Source organism: Anticarsia gemmatalis, chromosome 9 (genome assembly GCF_050436995.1).
Source record: "Anticarsia gemmatalis isolate Benzon Research Colony breed Stoneville strain chromosome 9, ilAntGemm2 primary, whole genome shotgun sequence".
Classification (NCBI taxonomy): domain Eukaryota; kingdom Metazoa; phylum Arthropoda; class Insecta; order Lepidoptera; family Erebidae; genus Anticarsia; species Anticarsia gemmatalis.
In genome coordinates, this window is record NC_134753.1 from 129739 (window position 1) to 155981 (window position 26243).

The following is a 26243-nucleotide window of genomic DNA, read 5'->3' on the forward strand; positions in this document are numbered from 1 at the left end:
TAAATGCAAACGCGAGACATGAATATGAAGCACTCCCGCGATTGTTTTTACAAACGATTTCATTTGAAATCGATTTACAATTTTATAATAGCCTCATTATAAAGTAAGGATGGTGGATTATCGTAAACGTTGAATCTTTACACATCTTTAATCTAGCGTTGAGTTTATTTTGAGCTTAACACTTTTTACAGATAAGCTTTTTTTACTTTCGACTTAAAAACTTGTCTAATGACTGTAAACAAACAGATAGTCTTACTGGATACTTAAATATAAATTAGTTGTTGGCTTCTGAATACAGATGGGATTGTTTTAGAGTTCGCATGCAACTACAGATTAGCACTACTTAGTCATATTATGTTAGAGGCTCATTTCTGACAGATTAGCGTGCATGTTTTCAAGTAGAGCTGTACCATTACTCGTTCAACCCTACAGTAGATACAAAATATGCTAGTATTACATCGATACTCAGAACTGACTCATAAATCGTCGCACACACGAATATTAACCGCGCATCGTTACGCGACGCGACACGGTACGACGCGACGCGGCACCACACGGCACGGTACGGTACAGTACAATACTGTGCGGGCTTATAGCCAGCTTAATGATTAGCAATCGAGCGTGCAGCCAGCGATCAGCGCGCGATAATCGTCGGCTCAACCGATCGAACCGAATCCGTGTAAATTACACCCGCCGTACTCTCGCATTACACTACAACTATGCGTTTTCATTACACACTAAGTTACTGGCGGAAAACTAAAAACCATGATCGCTCAATCTACCACCGACACGGATGATAAACTTTGGGATCTATGAACAGAACACAAACATGATCAAATAAGCTGCTGTTTTATAAAGGTCACTCTGACATGATATTTCCAGCGTAATTATATCTTAAACGAACAGCAGATATTGATTTATTGATGAACCACACTGTTTCTTTTTAAAATAAATATTGAGGCTAATATAGGTTGTAATTTGGGTAGTGTATGAAGCGTGTTTGTGTGTTTGTGTGTCTGTGTGTCTGTGTGTCTGTGTGTGTGGTGTGCGATGTTCGATGCGCGCGCGCCGATACACTCGGTGTATGGTAATATTTCGCGCGCTCGTGCTCTGCCGAGCGTTTTAATTATATCATATCGAGCACCCAGGATCTCTACATACAAACAGACAACGATGCTGCAGTAGTACCATCTATTTGTGTTTGTATTTCCTGCAGAGAAACTCCAAGGATTAATTGTCGTCCTACTATTGAAGATTAGAAACTGCCAAAATGCCGATGCCGTGACAATATCAATTTCATTTTCAAGAACTGTGGAAAACTAGGCAAATACAGTGGTTTGATGATGAAACTAAAGCAATTTACTTCTAGAGGTGACTAATTAACAGTAAAGAGAACTTCAGACTTTTTCTTAGTAAGTTCTACTTACTAAGTACTTATTCAATAAAGCTCTTTACTTGCCTGCAAGTCTCTGTCTCTGTATCCTGCGGACAAATAGCAGTGAACCTTCTGCATTAGGTGTGTGTATGCCAGTCGGTGGGGTCGTTCGGGCGGTATCGGCGCGCGCGCACATAAATCACGCGCCGGCTCATAATTTAGTGCTCTCCCAAAAATGAGTCATGCGCTAGATAACGTTATCACGTATCAACCACCGAGCACAATACCTACACACTACACTGTTACCTGCTGGCTGCTGGCTGCTACACGCTAACTATGCGCGCTTTATCGATCATCGCCGATATCACACGACACGAATATCCAACTATTTGGCTTTCAAAATGGATGTCAGTCGGATGCTTATGGACTTTTCTTCACTTGTATTGACCGTGTAGTGAGTGTCTAATATGCATCAGTGTTATTTAATTATGTTTTAATCAGGTGGCGAGAAGAAATTTGGCGTAACTGACTCAGTCAGACTTCAACTTTATTCAGCAGTAGAGCGACAATGAGTGGATGACCTCAGTTGTACTAAGAGTGGTGTGAGTTTTCGTTTATTTCCCATAGTATACATATCATAAGCATGATGAACGCATGAATCTCACTTAACATGCATACGTGCAGTTTAGTGTGTCATCTCACTGGACTCATCACACGCGGTAGACGTTGACACGTGTGGTACGTGTGTGAGACTATCGCCACACCATCTACAGTACTGATGCTGAGTACACATACACCTGCCGAAGGGAAACGAATGTTTGCTCCGTTTTGATGATTTGACGAATGTTAAAACAACCAAAAGTGTTCACCAGTGATGGTAGAAGGAAATACGGCTAATTTGATACTGTATCGTCAACACATTTTAGACATTTGTAGCGGGATACCACTATCGGCCAACGACAACCGGCTAGCTGTCGAAAAATTTTGTATGAAAATCTAATCAGCGCTTCTAGCGGACGGCGCAAGAACTATTTTTTCAGTACATTTTAAATGTCAAACTCTAGATACTAGATGGTGCCGGCTGTCGTGTGTACGAGTCGCAAAATCCAGTCTCAATTTAATTTACATAAGACAGTTGCCCTTTTAATTCAATCAGAATAATAATTGTCCATAACGTTATTCTTTGTAGGTATAGCCTTATTCGTCGGCTCATGTGGATACAGCATAACGAGACCTTGACGGTAGTAGCAGAAAGATATAGTCAAGATAGTGTTGTTCCCACGTCACCTGCAGAAGAGATCTCGCGTCGTGTCGTACCGCGTCGTATCGTGTCGTATCGTACCGCGTCGCAACGGGACCGTGAGAATGAATATTCATGTGCTGATAACGCGAGCACGCGCAGGGAAAGTGACGGAGATAAAGAGGCTGGGAATTTATGAGAGAATATCAAGAATGAGGTCATAATAATATGCAAGTGTATCGAATATTCGAGCTGCTCAGTTTTTCTCTAAGCACCTCTTTTCACCTCATTCACTTCTATGAATGTTGTAAGTTTCGTACTTAGGAACTCTGATTTCTTTACGAGTATTATGCCAATCAACACAGTAGCAATAAATTGTTCGTTGGCGATGATGATAACGATTTATTGAATCAAATTAAAGGAGCTTCAGACAAAAATATATCGTAAAACAATAATTATACGAATATGTATGGTCGATTTAATCTATACTAATATTATAAAGCTGAAGAGTTTGTTTGATTGTTTGTTTGTTTGTTTGTTTGTTTGTTTGTTTGAACGCGCTAATCTCAGGAACTACTGGTCCGATTTGAAAAATTCTTTCAGTGTTAGATAGACCATTTATCGAGGAAGGTTATAGGCTATATATCATCACGGTACGACCAAGAGGAGCAAAGCAGCAATAAAAAATGTTACAAAAACGGGGAAAAAATTGACACATTCTCTTATGTGACGCAAGCGAAGTTGCGCGGGTCAGCTAGTTTCAAATATGCAGCACGTATTACCAACTAAATTAAAACAGGTCGAGGAGCCTCCTAAATGGTGTAGTGACATTGTCAAAAAGTGTTCACACGATTCCAAATGGTCTCACACCGGTAAGGATCGGGGTAATTAGACAAAAACTGTGGATATCGCACGTCTGCGCCATTAACTGAGTGACGGTGTGATGGTGTGCCGTGTGTCTGTGTGCCGTGTGTCTGTGTGTGTGTGTGTGTGTGTGACGGTGTGAGACGCGACAAAACGGGAGCGTTTGCATTAACTGTCGGTAATTTCCGTGAATGTTTCGGTTTTTGTCAGCGCCCGGCTGCAGGACCGTAGGGCTGCTAATGCCACTGTCTGGTTCCTTTGCCCTGATTCTTGTTGGGCAAAACATAATTCTAATCAATTTCAACACCCTATGTATGATTTAGGAGCCCGCCAATCCATGACTGAAAACTTACTTTGATGTAATGCCAAATATTTTATACTTGAATTGCTGATATAACAAATTTTAACATGGTCTGAGCATTTAAACTTGGTGACAATGTTTTTTACAAATTAGTTGCAAAGCTTCGAGTGGGTAAACACCATGTGATGGTGACTGTTAGGATGGTAAGGGAGAAGACGACGCTCGTGATAAACTTCGACGAAGAGGAAGACCATTATTTCTTCAGTGCTTTCTAATGTAGCCACTGTACACTGGCAGCCCTAACCCGGGAGGTGAGGCGTCATTAAAAGTGTTTCGCTGTTCATCTGCTTTTTACCGCGTCGTTAACATACGAACAATCGCTCAGCAGTCACGTGACTCGACGCGACACACCGCTCGCTCTTATGTAAACAATCGTAAACAAACCATTTCTCCATCACAAGTTTCATTCGCATTCAAATTTGAATTTTTAATGCAGTTAATTTCCGCAGATCAAAATTAATGATCGAAGCGAAGGCACCTGCGCCAGGCTGCCAATTACCCCGGCACCGCCCGCCCCGCGCACATTACCCCGCAGACGAGGGGGTATTCAAATCTGCGCGATATGCGCGCTCGTAAACGTTTGCAGTGCGCACGCGCAGTGCACACACACACACACTGAGGCGCGCGTCACACTCGCCGGCACTAAGTGGACGGATTATGCAGGCGAGCGCGAATTATGCGCAATGGTAATGAGTAACGCATGTCTTCATAATGTTCATTATCTGTGGCCATATCGAGAACAGATTTCACTTTATTTCTTTCACGTTATTAGCGGCGGTAAATGCATTATCTCTGTATTATACACACGGCTGCATATAAAGTAAACTTTATAATTTGCAACTCTCTATAAACGCGTCAATTTGGTGAATATTATCGTGAGAGTGAGACATAATAAGGCGTTGAACGTATGGCGCCGCCGCAGACGGCGCTTGCCCTTTCATATTATTGATGTTAATGTGTGTTTTAGGGAAAGGTCGCCTCACACACACACGCTCATAGAAAGACATGCACGTTTATAAACAGAGACAAACAGTTCGAGTAGAGACGACGAGCAGTCGTTGTGAGCCACTAATTATGGCTTAATGTCGAATCCGTTATTGTTTTTAATGAGCGCTCCACGTGCACGGCGCTTCGACCGAACTGTGCAATAATAAGTCAGCGTGACACGACCACCACCAACACGTCACACTGCACTCAGTGACGATAGCGTTAGGCTTTAATGAGAGGCTCTATTGAGACAAGTTTAGTGATAGACCACATTTTCTCTTGGGATCAGTTAAAAACGGAAAAAGTATTCTTTCCAAGTGGATGTGTTAGATTGTAAGTTGAACCCAATGATATCGCCTTGACCCCAACAAGCTTGAATGAAACTGAGGAACTATAACGTCTTTTAAATTTGCGCTAGTAACAATTACTTGACAAATTGCTCGTACGTTTTAATAGCGATGTATCGGACACCGGAATAGGCCGGACATGACATGTGCCAGTACGGCCGGTACGTACCGAACGTGCAATGTACAGCGGCCATTATCACTTAACCTGCGAACTTCACAAGTGGTGCCACAATAACGGCAATAGCGGCCTCTTTCATGTTACACTTCAGTGATGAACCATATTTTATCTAGTATTCCAAATAATTTATGTCTTAATCTATTGCAAGAACATATCCTTGATACGAAATTATTCAGCATTTTTTTTTGCAAATATACAAGAAATATTGAATAGATTCATGTTTCTCTGTTTGCTATGGTTTGCCTTCACAAGAGTTAAAGTTAATAATAAATCAATAAGGGACTGACAATCTTTTTGGTCATTAAAAAAGGTTCTCAAGAAGACGATTCCAAGAGAGTTTAAATCCTCTTCGCCACAGGTAGAACTGAAATTATAGTGAAACGCCTTGTGACTCTATAGAATATACTTTCTTTGACTGGTAAAGAAAAGTTTAATCCCAGTTTTATCAAAGTTGTGTAACTTTCATGGTAAGATAAATAAAGAGGCCAAAATACTTGTTATCAAATATGTTTAAACAAAAACTGGTGCAATGGGATCGTTATTCAGAAGTTCTGATAATCTCCAGTGTGTACAGTATGCCGGCCGCAGACGGTAGCAGCGCGGCGCGGCTCGCCCGCGGCTCAGTGCCGCAGCCTGCGTCTCAACGTATATGAGATGAGATCACTGAATAAACAGACATTACTTGTTACATCTCATACTAAACAAGATATTTTTTATATTTCAGAGTTTCTTTAATAGTACTATTGTACAGTTAAACCTGTACTTATAATGAAAGCCGGGGTTTAACGTGCCTTCCAAAACACGGAGGAACTCGGAGGAACATATGTATAAGATGGTCACCCATCCACTAAACAACCTCGGCAAGGGTAGCTTAACCTCAGAGATTGATACGCGCGGCTGTTGTCAACTACATTTTAAATGTCAAATTCTCGATACTCGATGGTTCTAATTGTAGAGTATCGTGCTACAGAAGTAACTAATTAAGAAATAAACTAAATTGCTTCATTTATATTTAACTACCAAACCTTCTGTCACGCACAACTTTACCTGTACAAAAAAAAACTGTAGTTGCATTGGCTAAAACGTTTTAACGTATATTTTACGAGTGCAGATATCTCTGACATAAAACTAATTGAATGATAAAGTCGTAATAGCGAGAGATTAGCCGCTCGTTAATGACGCGGGGGTAGGCAGAGAGGCAGGCAGATGTGGTGGCGCGGGCGCATGCCATTACCGACGATTTCATGCGCATCTGTCTACTCGCAAATGTTTCTCATTGATCAGCATATGACACGCGACTCTACAACTATTTTGAGCGACGACCACATTTAAAGGTATAAGCATCCATTTTGTTTGCTAATGTGCATTGTGGGCCAATGGTAATGATGGGTTGAAAATGTCAAAAACATTTTAATTAACCAAGAGAAACTAGTCTTGTCTTTTTGTTTTTGTTGTTTGAGAAAAAGAGACAGACATAGTAACGCAGTTTGATTACCTCTTTATCTGATAGCAAAATTCTCTAGCTGCTTATATTTATTCTGCAAATTATTTAATAATTTTCTTCACACATTCAGAAAAGTTTGTCAAGTGATAAGAAACTCATGGAGAACTCGAGCAGTAACTAACATATAATTCGGTATAATTTTTTAACCGACTTTAAAAATGGAGGAGGTTGTCTATTCGAGTGCCTTTTTTAAGTTTTTGATTCTATTACACCATCGCAACTTGTCAATAGACCAATACTTTAATCATATAACTGCAATTGCTTATCACTAAACCTAATATCAAATACAATGTGACGTAATAGTCTTCCTTGAATGAGTAATATCCTGAGCCCCTCATTACCTCACGCACCGCTCCACGTCGTCACTGCAACAATGTTGCACTCCCTCACAAGCACTCACAAGTACTCTGAACGCGAGCGAGATCGGGAGACGAAGATAACTAGTTATCAGAGCATCATGATAGTGGACCTACTGATTAACAAAGTGCATGTTATAGAACATCTTCATTGGATCAACATAATTGTAGTGTAATGTAAACAATTCTTCTTTAAGAAGCTAAAGTTTAATTTGCGTTACCATGTTTTTTAGTAAATTCTTGATTAGACTAAAAGCAAGAAGGTCTTGTGTAGGTACTGTTTAATTGGACTTGTAGCTAATTGCTAAAAGGGTATGTGTTATAGTGATATTCTGCTGATAGAACTATACCAAAACCTAGAGACTTTTACCTGCTTTGCTTTATAGGCAGAAGTAAAACGTAAAAAAAAGGTTTCATGTTTTCTATTTATAAGATAAAGGCGTAATTTCTTTGTTTGCAATATTCTGCAATTCTTTAAACACTGCCAGATCATCGCGTCATATTCATATGAATGTAACTTTTTCCCGGATACACACACAAGCAGGAGACAATCTCCAAACGGCGTCGTTTGATTGTCTCGATCACGCGACCCGCCGCGCCCACGCCCCGCACACGCAGCACACACGCAACACACACGCTCGACACACTCCACACTGTTCAATGTTCATACAGTCGGTCGCTAGTAGTTGATACAACACGCACGACGCAACAGTGTCGCGGCGACATTGAACTTGACACTCATTTAATTGGTCATTAACATTAATACCTCGATGACATGGCCACTTTCACTTAACTTGTCAACTACGAGTGACAAATAACGAAACACTTTTTATCTTGCAGTTCATTTGTATAAATGATTTATGAAATAGGAGTCCAACGCTTTTTATAAAGCTTTAAAAATAAACAAATAATATACATGATTTGTGTAAAATATTTTTACATTATACTATGATCAAATATGTAGTCTATATTATGTTCTGCAGCACTGTTTAATGGAGACCCTAGAACATAGGCCCTAATTTTATTAATAGGTTACTCCAGGAAAGGATAACAGTAGCTCGATTGCAACCACTATCGAAAATTTTGTTTGCAAATCTGATCATCGCCCCTACAGGGCGCGATAGGAACTATTTTCGCAGGACATTTTAAATATTAAACTTTCGTTAGAATCGCGGTACAGAAACCGCGATATGTTACTAGTACCTATTGTCATCGATGATTAAACAACGAGTATCCGCACAAAGAGCTCAGCATCAGTAGCATGCAAATGAGTGACCGTGTTGGCGGAGGTCAAGGAGTTACAATGTAAGTTAATCGTCTACTGAGACAGCGCTAAATGTTTTGCTGCAATCAATCAGCGCAGACAATACAATGGCTATAATTATTCATTACGGCAGATATCAGCCGATCAGCCGACAGACCGACATCGCAAGTAATCGCGACATTTGCATCACAACTATTCACAACTTATTACACAATCGACTCATTCCCATTCCTTGAAGTAGCTGTTGTTTCATTAAAATTGCGGCGTCAATGGTAAGATCTTTATACAGTTAAACATATTGCCTTCAAAGGAAACAGAAGTATAAAATAAAAATTAGACAAATTATGATTTATTTTCTCTCCCAAGTTCTTTTTTTTTTTGGTGTATTTGCCACGGCAAAAAGTTGTATTCTTTCTCTCTTCACCTGTCTCTGTCTTGATCCTGCGTTACAATGATAAGGTTCCTATCAAAAATATCTTCCCATATCTAGGTGAAACTGATCCAGACTAAGTTCATCAAAAGCACGCTGATCGGTCATCTTGAACCTATGACTCTCTTCTAACAAACCGTTATCATATTCAATCAGCATCAGTTCACGTGACAACAGTACACTTGAGCAGTGATCGTCCTTCACACACGATCGCGAACATTGTGTATCTAGCGCATCTCATCCATCTTCATTTCCTGGCTTCCTTTGTGAAATTAATAGTAGCATGTATCGTGTCATGGTGTTCTAATTACCCACATCTTCGCTGGTGCTCGGCGCCAATTGTCGGCATCTTTCACAATTGTATGCTCCTGCGCATCAATGGGCGACACCGCACGCTTTTTTTATCTGTCGGAATTAATTCGGATTAGCTGTCGACTGGCCGTGACGTCACCGGCTATTTTCGTCCAAGGAATATGCGCATGATTGTTGCTCACAATATTTTGACAAGTCATTGTTTCGAAGTAGCTTGTTTAGCCAACGTTTATGTAATCAACACGCTCCTGGCTCACACAAATAAACGTTTTGCTGTAAATATCATATTACTAGCACTTAGACAAAGCCCGAGCTACAGTCTTTATTTTCCATTTCTTAAATCATACCTTAAAGTTCTGCAAGACATTCATATTATTTCATGCATCAACGGATCTTCTGTGATTTCGACCAGGTATGGTACAAGTTTAAGGATCTGAACGATACTTCGCCAATGATCAATGAAATAATTCTACAGTAAGACAACATACAAAGAAAACAAATAGCACAAACATTAATTCCTATTCCAGCACATGTATAAAAAGAGCACAACAACGGTACCCGACGATGTTTGTATCGTCAGTCACAACAACACTGACCTATAGAGACACAATGATAGCTGTACAAGAGTACACTATCACAAGGTCAATCGTCCATGTTTCAACAAAACTCAATGGAAATAAATATATGATAAGTGAAATACCACGCTCATTAGCGAGCAGCGAGTGTTGGTGTGACGTGCGTCGACACAGCGCCACCTGTCGCCGCCGCCGTGTAAACACCGCCCGCTCAATACTCAATGACATTTAGGAGTCTACACTTTACGATGCGCTGCTTAATGCCAAACTAACTGTACATGCTACATTCTCGTATGTTTATGAAATCATTTCATCTTCCTATTACAATGCTGACTAACATAAGTGAACAGTTTATTTATTGCAGTACTATCATTGCTTCGAAGTCATAAATCCGTCTGACATATAGTCAGCTGTAATGTATTACGGTAGTAGAGCAGGTAGAGCCTTCAGTGCGACAGTTGCGCACAATTACGTGAAACTCAACAATATTGCAGGACACCGGCGCACGCGCATTGTATGCAAATAGTGGGACACCTCGCGCGACTACCTCGTGTCGTGTGTTGGGCATGTTTCATCGACGCTGATGTAAGACAAATCGTCTCTACACTCTGTGCCGGCCGTCAGCCGCACAATGCACAGCTGAGCGGCGACGTGTCGTGTGCCAGCACTGCGCACTGCCAGCACCGCTCACTAAGCTCCGTCGAGCGTCGAGCAGATAACACGTGGAGACAGTTAACACGGGGTAAGTGTGTGGCAGATAGCGCGGCGTCCCCGCGTCTCGCAGTTATCGCGCTGTTGCGTTACAAGCGCCCATTATGACGCTTTTAGAGAATAAATATTGATAAAACGCTTTTAAAATTCATTTCGTATGAGTGTGTGCGCACGCGCAGCTCGGTGCCAATTACAGCCGCGGCCATCAGATAGCGCTAACAAGACGATGCGTATCTGTCGCCGCGCGGCACCGCCCGCGCGCCCGCGCAGGACAACACCGACCACACCAACGCTAAATTCAAATTCCGCTAAACTCCCCCGCGACATAAATCTCTACCTCGCACACCGAATATCGACCCTAACGCAAAGCGATAGAGTCGCTTCCAGGTCGCAGATACACGTGCGGCCACTTTGCATGATGAACGCGGTGGCGTGAATTACGCGGCCGCAGGTCGTTATTGCACTACCACACTACACGCAGAGGTTGAACCTCGCCGAGTGAACTCTACGGCGCTCGCAATAACGGGCTGCGAGCGGTGAAGCTATAGTGGCGTGGCGGGGGAGAGCATTGTGGCGACGGTGGAATATTTCACGCAGATGGCACGATAGAGCGCGATTGTGCGCGCGCGCCTCGATAGCGCTATCACCTGACACAGCAGGAAGGACAAACGAACGCTATGAATCAACCGCGACGTGTCGCAAATAACTAGAGCTTTGTTCTCGAATTGCGTAACAATGGGGTGCGATATCTCCGCTCTAGCTAGAGACAGCGTAGAGCGCTGGCGCGGCTAGTTAGCGCGCCCGGCGCCGCCGACACGACGCTGCATCATGGAGGCGGCTCCTTTGAATAATTCGCGGATGATTCCGCTAGATTTATGGCGTATAACCATAGAGCGGCGGCGGCAATTAAATAATTTGCGTACGAGCGCCCGCACACACGCACACACGTACACACACGCACACAGGCGCGCCGCACACAGGCGCCGCTCGCCCTCATTGTGATTTGTGGGTCTAAACTGTAAGTCGTCGTTTATTAATCACTAGCGACCAGCAACAATACCGCGGACACACAACACAACCCACAATTTCGTACAACTGTGTGGCGCCGACCTTTTTGTCTGTCGTTATTTATCGTTGGGATTAGAAGAAAATTGGCCATAAGTATGCACCGCGGAGATGTTCCACCGTTACATGTATTCATGATGAGTCAGGACTGTGAGCAGTGAGTGTACCTACAGGTTCACTGTTCACGAAGTAAGGTGGCGGTAGAAAGCATAACTTCAGAAGCTCAGTTTAGAAAGTAGGTGGTTCGCCAATCACATTCACTTACAATATAACAGCAAGAAACTGCTAAATTGACGTTTTGATCAGCGATTAAGATAATAGGCATTGTGGGAGAGTTGCATCAGTTCATAAGTGGTTTTGTGACGCGTAAAGTGGGAACGACGGACCGACAAAAACCCACAGCAATTAGTGCGTAAGTGTAGGTCGGAACTTCCCATGGTCGGCGCGACACGACGCGGCGCGGTGCGGCGCGGTGTCGGCGCGGTGGAGGAGTGCTGCACATACAGCAATTGTATAATTGCTTGGTGATCAATTGGCGGTGGCGCCGTGAGAACCGCACTCACCAGCCACGTCACCATCACCCAAGAATCGATGTGACATCAGAAATGCATGTGCTTTTAAGTAAGCACCATTTATTCCGACACTTAAGCAGGTAGAAGTACAGGTGGTCACTTAATTGACCGTAGTTCAATGAAAACCTCATGCAAGAAGAATTATAAATATCCTTCAACATAAGTAATTTACCGGTAGTGAATATCTGTGCATTTAACTATAAGATAGTATTGTACTGTAGCGGCTAGATCGCGCGTATCTGGCGCGGTATCGCTGCAGTGGGCGGGGAGCCTTAATGAGTCCGTCAGCGGGTGAATTACCTGGATTGAACCCGCGCTCTATGAGTCCCTCTTAACTCCGCAATCACAGGATACAGGTAACGCTTCAAACGCTGTGCAGTGCTGATCGCTGTCTCAGATTCGATTTCCGAGTCACTTCTATTTTATGTATTTAATTGCATTTTTGATATTTGATCATGTACGTTTCCGTCGTTTAAGTAACATAAAAATCTGGGTGAAATTAAATTATCTGTACCGATAAATTAAGGGACAAAGAGAATTTCTGAATAACGCATAAAATTTATAATTTCTGGGTAAATTAGGCTGATTTGTAGAGAAAGTATGAACGGAAGGAAATGTTGATAAGTGTTGATGTGTCAGCGACATAGTGAGTGTATTTGTCACGAGATGCGCGGGCGCAGGCGGCGAGCGGCGCGCGGTGGTGCGCGGTGGCGGGCCGCGTCAAAGGATATGACTTGTTGTGGCAGCGCTAAGTGATAGTCGCCGCTAACTAAGTGAGATATTTGTTACAATCTCACATCTCAGTACTTTTATTTTGTCTGTAGTATCATTTATAATGTGTCGCACACGAATTCCTTCTTATGTAAGCATTCGTCAATTTGACAGTGTTAAAAATATATTTTTCGTCCTTCGAAAAGTTGTTACGTTTTAATTGTTAATGTGGTATTATCTTCTCGATTAGGTAACAACTTCCTTAATATCGGATGGATAGTCAAGGTGTTCGTGGTGCGTAATTATTGGCAGTTTCCAGTGATGGAAGCACGTGTAGTGCAGTGTACAAGTTTGTAACGATATAGTATTGTGTAGCAGTAGTGCGCGGGTCTGTACGTCGGTGTGGTGCGCACGGAGCGGTCGGAGGCGGCGCGGTGAACGGCCGTCATCGCCGTTACCGATATTATTTAAAGCGCTCCAATCTCGCTCCTTATTACTACGATGCGCTATCGATAATGCGCGTCTCCGTACGACGCGGCCCGGCTCGACGCGGCGCGGCGCGGCGCGGCGCGGAGCGGCTCCGTGCGGCCGTCCCGCGCTTATCGCAGATGAGTTACGATTAGTAAATTGGCGAGCGGAGAAGGGCGCGATCGGCTTTCTAATAAATTTAGTTGGAATTACGGGCGCATCTCCCGCCGCCGCCGCGGACCCACGATGCACACGATATTCCTCGAAAATTGTTATTCCAATAAGAGCAGTTACCATTTACTTAATTGGAAAATTCATAAGTACAGCGCTGTAGCGGAGCTAAGTATCAGTTACAGTATATTATATCTCTTATAAGTTGAACGTATCACGACACGACACGACGCGGCTCCTACACTCGGTATTCTGATTAGGACACCGACCTATGAGCATCATGTTTGATACGAATTATTTTCTTACAACATACAACAATAATATACAGCAAAGTAAAATGGATCAACATAAGTAAAAGGATATCTCTATCACATTATAATAAGTCTGAGTCAACCTCATCTATTAGGTATCAGGCGTTAATTCGGTACGTTACCTGAGTCTGGGGTTCATTATAATAAACGTCCCTCACTTAATTGATTTGCTAATGGCGCCGACGTTGATCTAACGAAATATAAAAATACGATCTATACGCAATTTTTTGTGATTTATGACACCATATGACCATATTATTATGGAACATAGAGCCCACAGCGGGTACAAAAGTTCTTCCCTTTTTATCTTTTTAAAGACAACTATGCGCTAAGAATTGCTCTTGTGTCGCGGGCACTTTTACAAACAACTTACACAGAGTACAATCAGACCCGTGTGGGTACCGAACCCACGACCTTCCGGCGCAATAGTAGCGGCGTGGTGACATAAACCAATGCGCCATGGATGCAGTTTGTTTGACCACAAGCCGCAAAGTGAAATCGGGTCTATCCCACTAGTCCCGTTGAGTTGTCCCGTGACAGGACCACTGGCACTATTTTGTCCCAGTTGTCCCGTGGCGGGACAAGTGACACTGTTTTGGTGCCAGTTGTCCCGTTGCAGAAAAATCACGGGACTAATGGGACAGACGGAAGGGTCAAAACAACTGGTTCCACTGAGTTGTTGTGTGACAACAGGTACTTGGTACTTTGGTAAGATAGCAGACGTTATACAAGCTAGTACATTTTAACAAGGGTAGATATCTCAAATGCAATATGCACTATACTTGTGTAGATAAATTGTAAAACCAAAGGTATTTAAACCTATATCTTAGTAATAATACTCAAAGTGTACACAGGGATAGTTACCGGATTGTGTCCCATTACATCTTTGTTATACTAAAACTGTCTAAAAGGGCCTCTGCGAGTTTGCTTACTATACAAGCCTAAATGGTAAAAAAAACTTTTTGTGAATTTAAAGTAAACATAGATAAGCGTACAATTCATCATCTGCTATCTTACCAAAGTACCAAGTACCTGTTGTCACACAACAACTCAGTGGAACCAGTTGTTTTGACTCTTCCGTCTGTCCCATTAGTCCCGTGATTTTTCTGCAACGGGACAACTGGCACCAAAACAGTGTCACTTGTCCCGCCACGGGACAACTGGGACAAAATAGTGCCAGTTGTCCCGTCACGGGACAACTCAACGGGACTAGTGGGATAGACCCGTGAAATCAGTGTAGACGTGTTACGAAGGCAGTGGTCACACTACTGGTACTACACTAGTGGTAGTGGTAGCAGTAGCTGGACGTTAAACGGTTGATTTTCTGACTCATTGAGCACTCTGCGCCATGAATATTGATGCTCACTTCCAATACTTCTCGTTTAAAGAGAACTACACGCATTCTGAATATAATACACACTTTGCTTGACTTGTATAGTCAAGAGTAACAGTATTAATACATTGGTGACAATAGTGTAGGTATTAATTAAACTTAATAAAGAAATAACTTGAAAAGATTAGATAACAATTCATAATTATGGTAGAGCAGCATTATTCTTAGGCGCCAATCATTCGCAGATGAAATTTACATTGTCATAAATGCAATCTTTTGGACTTGTCAGGATATTTAATACACATATTACGGCTCATCGCTGTACACAGTTGTTTAAATGTGTACAATGTTTGGACAATGATGGGTTTTTGTTGCTAATTATCATAACTCAAGTCAGGTGTGATTCGAAGAACACAATGATCTCAATTTATTGACAATTGTCAATCTTCCAGTACTACTTGCCACAGGGATCACAAGTATAACAATAAACGTACATATGTGTCAACTGATTACAAGTACTGAAGCTTTTGTCACATATTTAGAAACCGTCGCTTTTTAAGTTATGTCTCATAATAATGTATTATACGAAAAGAAAAACCAATTAACAGAAAGTAGACCGCCTCAATAAAGTTAACTTATAAGATAATTTGAAAACCCAATACACAATATTCCAATAAACAATTTCTGAACCAATAAATATTCAATAGCAATGAGTGTTACCACGAGCAGCAGTGAGTTCGACTAATGCGTGAGTTTGCTTCGAGTTGGCGCGAGTCGAGTGAATCAGCGCGATGTGGACGATGGACGCGATGGACGCGACCTGATGCGATTACCAACTTCCCCATAACCGTCTTAACTAAATACTAACTTTATCATCTGCGGTTCCCTCCACCCCTCCACCCCTCTCTCACACGTCATAATTAATATTGATCTCCGCAACTATTGTTTTAAGAATGATCCGAGCGACAGGTCTGTGTGCAAGTTTGTCGTGAGGGGACGTGGGGAGGCGAGTTTGTACACTTTCTGCTTCAATAGCTCGTTATAAGGAAATGAGTGTTAATAAAGGCGTGCGTGCAGACACGTCGCCGCCGCCGCCGCCGCCGCCGGATAGATACAAGTGATTCTCATCGTTCTCACTCATCCATCTAAATTATTCAAATGCAAAAATGGTCCGTAAACAATTGTCGTATGTTGGTCCTCGCTAATGTGTTTATAATGTGTGTGGTGCGCGGCGGGCGCGTGGCGACTCATTTCCGATTGGACACGAGAGCGCATGCGCGCACTCCGCCACCGGCGCACGCGCACCTCGCGCACCACGCAGATAGGTGGCAAATTGAAACGAATCGAAAATGAATATGAAGTTATGCTTCAAATGAAATATTGACAACGTGTTTTTATTGTTTAGTCGTCTTTCATTACTTTATTACGTGCGAGTCGTGCTGTAACAGACCAACTTTGTAACGTAATGGCATTAATAAGAATACATTAATGACAATTAAAGTAACAAAAAGCTATTAGAGATTAAAATTCCAATATACCGTGGCCGGAGCTCGAGGCGATTCTTATGTGAATTTCTCTGTACTTATGAGAGCGGAATTCGAGTAAGAAGAGATTTAATGTTTGTGAGAATATAATGTGATCTGACTGGAAATATAATAATAAAAAATGTATATAAATTGTTCGTTAATGACGTCTAGGAATCATGAATTGAGGCTCTGTCGATAAACATCCGCCGTGACGGCTCGTAAACTGTCCGCCCGTTAATACGTAAGTACCGTGCATTACGAGCTGTGCTGAGCGGCGGCGGCACCGAGTGGCACTGAGCGGACCTGGGCGGCGCGGAGCTCGCACACGTCGCACGACGAATGCGGTGCGCGGAACTAATGCGGATATCTGCGCGAGCGCATTATACCACATTTACACTTTATTACGGCGCGCGCGAGTTTTATTTAATTGTAATTTGGACATTGGCGCGGTGTGCGCCGTGGGAGCCAGCCTCGGTCCGCCTCGCCCGGCGTGGCTCGCCCCGGCCCGGCGTGGTGATGACACGTACACGTCACGTTCACACGTTACAAAGAGACGAGCGCGCTGTAATCACCACACAATAAATTGCGTCTAGTTGAGCGGTGATTAGAGACACAGTTTTTGGGTTTCCCATCGTCACACACCACGCTACCACCAGTGTGTGGTGTGTGGTGGTGTGAGTGTGGTGACGGGCAGCTTTTTATTGGCGTGTTTTTGTGAGTGGTCACGTTTACAGCGAGGAGGAGCACTTAACTAACTACTCATATATTTACTTTGTTATAAATCAATTATGGTTGGACGTTCCCATGATCTCAATACTTGAGAATGGCGAAGGCGGTGCATTGACAACCCCGCCATTGAGTACACTACTTACGCTACTTTAAATTCCAAAGAAACAATATAAATACTACACATATATACGGCAAAGTGTTTGTGAAGTGAAGTTTTCTCCGCAAATAACCGGTGTTATCGTTATCTACGTTCAATACCACCTGGGAGTCCCTGGATTTAACAAAGATAAGTCATAATTTTATACCCGCGAACTGATAATATATGGAATCACCTATTGACAGATACGATATACCCCCAATAATTCATTTTCGCAATTGTCAAGATCAATTGACACTGTCAAATTTCAATTTGACAAGTGTCAAACTCAATTGACAGTACCAGTTTTGCATTTGGCATTAAGTTAGTGTTGCCAGAGCTGCAGAAGATTTGGTTTGTGGTAGAATTAAAATATGTCGGTGTGCAGCAAATGTAACAAACCAATTAAAGCTAGCGATCTGAAAGCTTGCAGTAAATGTAAAAGCCCCTATCATTACCAATGCCTGGGCATCTCAGCTGATAATTTTCTGAAGGAATCAAAAACGTATAAGGCTACATGGAAGTGCATTGATTGCAAAGCAACCGTCAAACAAACTGATCACTTTACTTCACCTGAAACACCTAAACAGGATATTATATCTACGGACACAAACGAGGAACTGAAGCATTATATTGACAAAAAGCTTGAAGAATCTTTTTCACGTCTCCTTAAAGATATCAGAACCGATTTCACGACAGAAAGCTCTAACACTCGCAGTATAATTCAGGAACTTACAGAGAGCATCAATTTCATGACTACTCAGTACGAGCAACTTAAGCACGACCTGGGCATCAAAACTAAGAAAATTGAAGGCTTGGAGGACGAAAATAATACATTAAAAGCTAAAGTAACCGATCTAAGTTATAGACTAGACCAATTTGAACAGCAGTCTCGAGATTGCAACCTAGAAATTCAATGTGTACCCGAGCATAAGTCAGAGAATATAGGCACCATTGTACGACAACTTGCAACTATAGTGGGTAATCCCCTGCAAGAACACGAGCTGTTAAACTATCATCGCGTCGCCAAGATAAACCAAGATACCAACAGGCCCCGCAATATTGTAGTAAAACTATCTAGCCCTCTAGTACGAGACAAAATCATAGCAGCGGCAAAAACCTTCAATAGGGGTCATCAAAACGACAAGCTTAACTCGTCGCATTTGGGTCTTGCAGGCGATAAGAAGCCAATCTACGTCTCGGAGCATTTGTCACCGACTAATAAACATTTACACGCAGCTGCTCGCCGAGTCGCAAAGGATAAGAAATTTCAGTTCGTATGGGTGCGGAACGGTCGGATCTATATAAAAAAGGACATAAACTCAAATAGTATATTTGTGAAAAACATAGATTCTCTTAGCTCTTTATAAATTTAACTGTAACTCAGTCAATGCTTTCATCTTTATATTCATCATACAAATGTACTAACTTTAACTTATTGTATCAGAATGTTCGGGGTCTCAAGACCAAAACCCAGACCATTTTCACTAATGCTCTCAAGCAGGAGGCGGACGTTATTCTTTTGACGGAGACATGGCTGAATGACTCGGTATTTGATCATGAGTTGTTTGACAACAGGTACACGATATTTAGGCGCGATCGTAGTAGTACCCGTTCTGATAAAAACGAAGGAGGTGGCGTCCTAATTGCTGTCCAAAAAAAGTATGAACCTGTTAGGAAGCTAAATTGGGAATCACCAAACGAGGATCTATGGGTTGTAATCAAAGTTAAGCAAAGTAACATAACGTTCTCTCTTTGTATTTGCGCTCTCTACTTACCACCACCTGTTACTCGCGATCGCTTAGATATAGTTACATCTACCCTTTCTAATATTATCCAACATAAACTACCTCGTCATTCCATACTTTTACTGACAGGCGATTTCAATCTACCCAATCTGCAATGGCAATACGATTCTGCTTTAAATTGTTTGCATCCAATCAATAACCTAACTGATTTAGACAGCCGGTTTGTAGAATTTCTTTCGTTTAATAACATTAATCAAATAAATCAAGTTTGCAACGCGAACTCACGTACACTAGATTTGATACTTACTAACACAAATAATGCGTTTTCAATCTCCAACTGTACGTCACCTCTCTTAAAAGAGGATATTCATCATCCTGCTCTAGCGGTTACATTAAAACTCAAGCCATTTAAGAATCCAAAAGTTAACAAATCTACTGGTTTCAATTTTGTCAAAGCCAATTACACGGAAATAAATGCAGCCTTAGATAAAATACAGTGGCATGAACATTTTAGACAAGAGTATAGTATAGACGAAACTGTTGAAATATTTTACAACCTTATTACTCCAATAATTAAAAAAAACACTCCGATAAGCCACAAAGGCAATAATCAATATCCGATCTGGTTCAATCGTCAATTGATTAAAGGATTAAAAGAGAAAGCTAAGTTCCACTCTCGATTTAAAAAATACGGCAACCCTAGAGACTTGTTGGTGTACCAGTCACTTCGCGATCAATGTGACAAAATGATTCATAACTGTCTTAACAATTTCAAATCGGAAGCAAAAGACCTTATTAAAAATCGTCCAAAATTTTTCTGGACATTTATCAAATCGATAAGATCAAATAGTAGCGACATACCTGACGAGATGTACCTCAATGCTGAGAATGTTCAAGGTGGACAAGCAATAAGTAATCTCTTTTCGGAGTATTTTCAATCGATATACCCTAAAGATCAAATATCGTCGACTAATGTCCCTAATGAACCAGTCCATATAATCAGATCCCTTAATAAAATTTATCTTTCGGAATCAGATATTTCAAAAGCACTTCGTCAAATCAACACTAACAAAGGACCGGGCCCTGACTGTATTCCTCCAATTTTCCTAAAAAATTGCTCAATGCAACTCATAAAACCATTGCACTACATCTTTAATAAGTCTCTTTGTAGCGGAGTCTTTCCCAACAAATGGAAATTGGCCCACATCACACCCATACATAAAACAGGAGATCTAGCTAACGTTGCCAACTACCGACCAATTTCCATCTTATCTTCTTTGGGCAAATTATTTGAATCCATGGTACAACAACATATTCATTATCATCTAAGACCGATGTTTGATATCCATCAACATGGTTTCCTTTCAGGGAGGTCTACCGAATCAAATCTCCTCGAGTATGTAACCGACATAAATGAAGCGCTGGAGGATAAGCTGGAAGTACATGCTATATATACTGACTTCTCGAGGGCGTTTGATGTGGTTGACCACAGATTGCTTTTAGAGAAACTCTACCGTGCCGGTATATGTGGCTCTTTGCTAAGATGGTGTGAATCCTACATTAGAAATCGAACACAGCTTGTTTCAGTTAGAAATTATAAATCTGACACAAATGTAGTGCCAACAGGGGTACCACAAGGTTCGCACCTTGGTCCTCTATTCTTCCTAGTATTTGTAAATGACTTGTGTAATGATATTTTATGTCGCTATCAAATATTTGCCGACGATCTCAAACTTTACCGAGTTATCCGTGGTCCGAACGATGTAATAGCTTTACAAAACGATATTAATAGTATTTGCAAGTGGTGCTCAGTCAATAGAATGACTATTAATCCATCTAAGTGCTCTCATATCAAGTTCACCAGAAAGAGAAATCCGACGCCTGCTAATTATTATATAAATGATATAATTCTTACCGAAATCACACATGTGCGTGACCTAGGAATAATAATGGACACACAGTTGGACTTTCGTAGGCATATTGATTCTATTACCAATAAAGGTGCACGGCTAGCTGGTTTTGTAATTCGTCAAACAAAGCTGTTCAAAGAACCCGAAATTCCAATTCTTCTATTTAACTGTTACGTTCGATCTCTTTTAGAATACTGTTGTCAAATCTGGAGTCCTTCTTATGCTGTACATATCCACCGCATAGAAAGACCTCAAAAACAATTTTTATACCACTTATCATATGCTAATAATCTTTGCGGCAATCTCACATCGTATGAGTCTAGACTGAAATATTTTAAAATGGTTCCACTCGAGTACAGACGTAACTTAGCCGATATCTTATTTTTACATAAAATAGTGACTAGTAAAATCGACAGCCCAAGCTTACTTGCAAAATGTAATTTACAAATACCCCGTTCCAGTAGCCGTCTCCACAACAGAGTGACGTTCAACCTCCCTTTCTGCCACACTAACTATCAACAACACGCACCTTTGTATCGTATGCTATCCTCTTACAATAAAATATGCAATAATTTGGATTTGTTCAGTGAAACACCAGTTACTATAAAGAAATACATTTTGAAACAATATGGCAGTTAACTGTATTAGTTGATTTCATTTTTTTTATCTTCATTTTTTGTGTTTGTAGTGTACTCTAACCTTATATTGTAATAATTTTGCATGCAGTGTTCATATCTAGAAGGTCGTACATTTACATGTATTTCATTAACATAGAATATAAGTATGTACTATGTAACGTCCAGTTTTATGAACCAATAAAAAAAAAAAAAAAAAAAAAAAAAAAATACTCTACATCACGACAAAGTTTACAGAAGAATTTCGTATTGATATTTGAAATCCAGGTTTTATGAAAGTTTATTTAAGTTCCTATTTTTGATCATTAGAGCTAATTATTGGTATGTAGTCTAGATACAGTATGTATTCAATACTGCAAGTATGTTAGTCTAAGTATGTGAGTATTTCACCGAAAAAACTTGCTCTAAGAACATATGTTTTAGTAACTAGTGCTACAGTTACGACAGTTTCTTTAACGCGTGCCTCATAATATATTAGATACTGATTTATCTACTTTATGCTGTCTTAAAAATGTAAAGTTCTCAACATATATGTAATAGTAAAGAAATGTAACCCATTAATGTCCCATTCCTGGGCAAGGGTCTCCTCCCGTATTGAGGGAGGGGTTAGGCCTGGAGTCCACCATGCTGGCCAAGTGCGGTGCGGGAACAAGTGATAATTATTTCTCATACACAAAATTTCTGAAAGTCATTGGTGTGTTGCCTCGGGTTCGAACCTCCGGCCACTTGCGTGGGACGTATAAACTTATACCACTCGGTTATCACTGCATATATACAACATAGCTTACAATAACAGTACCGTTCAAGGTGATAACGTCAGTGATATTCAGTTTAACGGCTGGTTTAATTAACAGCTATTATTCTACGTTCATAAAAGAACAAAGTTTTACACATCACCGATGCATATTATACAGGATATGTTTGGGGTTTAGTTCCCCACTTAGGTAAAATACTATATTTTTTTTTAGTTTTTGTTGTACCATTCTTAATATTATATGACCATTTTCTTGGTCGTATACCCAATCTTGTAGAGTTAATCCTTAGCAAAAGTATATAGTGATGGTAAAACTAGGTATGTTATTACACGCTTTCCATTATTATCACATTAACAGTCAGCCCGTGACCACGGTCGATGCAACTTGATTAAAACGTTGAGTATCAAAACATTTAATTTTTAAATCGTTTTTAGAACCCTTTGTATTATAATATTACCCTAACCGTTAACATTGACTCTACCTGCATTTAGTCATATAATTTTCTGCGACCAATATTTGCGTGGATTCGGAGCTTACCAGTCAGAGGCCCACAAATACATCTCAATAAATGATACATGTAGTGAAACTAGGTGTGTACAGTAAATGCTAGAGAGGTGAGCAGGGTGCTCTGCGCATGCGCAGGCGCACACACTGCATAAGCGATAGAAACACTGGCTCGTTAAGAGGTTAATTTCGATGTAATGTTGTATGTGTTGTTGTTGATTGTAAGTACGCTCTAGTCAAATTTATTAGTGTTAACGCAAATTTTATTAGGCTATAATTCTTAAATGAATAATTTAAAAACGCAAGGTTAGGTACTGAAAATCTGGATCAGATGTTTTTAATTAAAATTGGGTTCAGGGAATATCAAATCGTGACATGTCAATAAATTAGTAGTAATGTTGTAAAACAATATAGGTTATTCTGTTCAAATATTTATTACGCTTTTTAACTTACAAGACATTAATTTCAAGATTCATTCTATTTGCCCTCTCCGCTTACCTGAAACAAAAAAACATCAATTGTTTACATTAAAGAAATCACTTTCAAAATATCCTTACACATTCTTAACAGAACAATAAAAACACTACAATATGTCACAAGACACCCCTGAACGGGTAAAAAAAGGTTTAAATAACGGCACGTGTCGTATGTCGTGTCGTGTCGTCACTCGTTTAGCAGCTAGTATCGGTACGGTACGGTACGGTAAAGGGCGACTCACCCCTTCTTTCTCGTGTTATAGTGCCGGCAATATGTAGTGAGTCGTAATGGCGGGTGATGGATGGTAAAGCGAGAGTTTGCCGCGACTCGGCTGACGCCAGCCGCCACACATTTGACTGGATCATGTTGCCATCGATCATGGGGGCCACGTTTATTCACTACATGACATGTTTGTTTAACATTTGACAACTCTATAACCATTTGTTATACGAGACACGATTGAACTACGAGATTTCATCAAAATGCGAAAAATATTCTTCAGAATTTTCAAGAGAAGATGTATACTTGCATTTTTTTTCATTGGACTACTCACACATGGTCATTTGATTTCAAACTAAGCAGAGCGTGTACTTAGGTAGACAAATAACTGATAAAAATATATCTACTTAATCTACTTATAACGAAATATTGACAACCAGGCTCAGAACAGAAAATCATGCTCATCGCAGAAATTTTTGTCCCGGGTTTAATTCGAACCCACCACCACTACAGTTATTGCGGCGAGGTTACCAACTTAATGACTGCGCTAAACGTGCAGTTTTTTATCGTGTAGCTATTAGATTTAATATATTTCCAGTCATTAATTCGGTCTCTGAAAACATCACCAAATACATTGTCGTTTATTTACTGATTCATAATTATTTCAAAGTTTTGTTTGTGTCTTTGTTCTTTATAACGCGTATGCCTGAACATTGTCTTAATCCCACCGTATCGTACTAATTATGTCATGCAATGTATGACGTGTTCGCTAAACTGGTTCTGCCAAAAAAGTGGTGGGAAAATGTAACTAATTATACTGAAAATTAATTAGAAGATCTGCTCGTATGTATGTAATTGTTCGACGTGGGAGGCGAGACAAAAACCAGCGGCGTCCACTCCCGGCCAGCGTCGGTTTGGCCCGGCCAGAGCCGTCATTATGAATGAAATGCCGAACTGCAACTCGACACAAGACGTGGACACTTTTAACAACGAATTATGTTACAAAACATCACTAATGCTTCTAATTTCGATCACGAAAGGAAACGTGTTTGAAGAAAACATTAAGTTGTATTTGGTAACAGGCGATGACATTACATGAAGCTAAAATATCGCCGTTATTTAATTTCACTCGCAAATTGACGCGACTAAGCCTTTTTTATGTGATCATAAGTAATACGACGCGGCTTTAAAAGTCAGAATACAGTTGATCATGATTACATTACGAACAGCTTAAGGTTAATGTATTAATTTGATCATATCGCAGACAACATATTTTTATTATGAACATAATTTTTAAAAACTAAATGTTTTCAATGTGTTCTGTCCGGACATACATTATTATGTGCTACTAGACGTTATCGAGTGTATCTAAATATAAATTATTTAGCGATACGCATCTCTCACACGGCCGCGCCGTATGATAATGATGCCAAATTAGTTATAATATTAATAAAAAAGTTATAAAGCGATAATATCGACAGTTCCACCCTTTATTTCACCCCTATAATATAATCTAATAGTATTTGTGAACATTTAGCACGACACCATACACACACACACACACACTACTGCACACGACTGTGGGACAGATGTGAATTTGTGTTCAAACACAAACCAGTCAAGTTTTTTCTAAGTTTGGAACTTTCAATGGGTTTTTAAGAACACAACGAAAAGGAGAGAGCTTCTTTTTATCTTTTAAATTATCCAAACATGTATTGTGAAACAAAACAAGGTAAGAAATAATTAGTCCTTCAAAATTATTAACCGTATTAATTTGTATTCATTTTAAAAAAATATAAAGGATAGTGCAAGACGGACTTAATGCGAGAGGTATTTTTTTTAGTCTTCCTGCAATCTAAGTGCATTTACAAGTGGAAAGAGATTCGCATATTAATTTTTTATGTTTCTTTTTATCATTTAGGCCAGCTGCCGTTATCAAAATAATGTATTTCTATCCATTTTCAGCTACAGAAAAAAACATCTACTAACACGGGCAGTACAACTTAACATAAGTCTAGATATGGAGTATAGAGTCGGTATACCGTCTATTGTAGCAAGTTAGCTGCAACTTACAATCATAAGCCGTCAGTTAGATAATGCTTAATTGCTTCCGATATTAAACGTGTATTACATACATCGGATATGATGGACACTTATCGTAATGGTGCGATGCGGTGCGATGCGTGGAGATGCGCGACCCGGCGCGACCCGCGGCCGCCGCGGCGCATGCGCGTGCGCGTGCGCGAGATCCTATCGCGTTACGTCTTTATAAGCGCACACGCATGCTACCATTACCGCGCTGATAACGCGTATCAACTAATGAACGAGTGAACCTTACTTAGTGTGTTGCGCTACTAATACTAGTCTCTTAGAGTTAAGTCATTAATTTAAGTTAAGGTCATTATTTTAGTAGTATTATTGCCCTCCCAGAAATAATTGGCCCCATTAAACTTTTTTGCATTATATTAA

At 40.7% G+C, this 26243-nt stretch overlaps 2 protein-coding genes across 5 annotated transcripts in view; one reads left to right on the forward strand and one right to left on the reverse strand.

The window, feature by feature from the left end:
• LOC142975305 (protein nubbin-like) overlaps positions 1 to 26243 on the reverse strand; it is a 171995-nt gene that overhangs the window by 83483 nt on the left and 62269 nt on the right. The gene's annotated exons all lie outside the window — the stretch shown is intronic.
• LOC142975306 (uncharacterized) overlaps positions 1 to 26243 on the forward strand; it is a 71534-nt gene that overhangs the window by 12150 nt on the left and 33141 nt on the right. The window contains exon 2 of one of the 2 annotated variants that reach the window (XM_076118078.1): positions 10288 to 10535. The exons of the other annotated variant lie outside the window; for it this stretch is intronic. Coding sequence (XP_075974193.1) covers positions 10310 to 10535 — 226 coding nt within the window. The 5' untranslated portion in view covers positions 10288 to 10309. The remainder of the gene's footprint in view (positions 1 to 10287; positions 10536 to 26243) is intronic. 2 annotated transcript variants of the gene reach the window in all.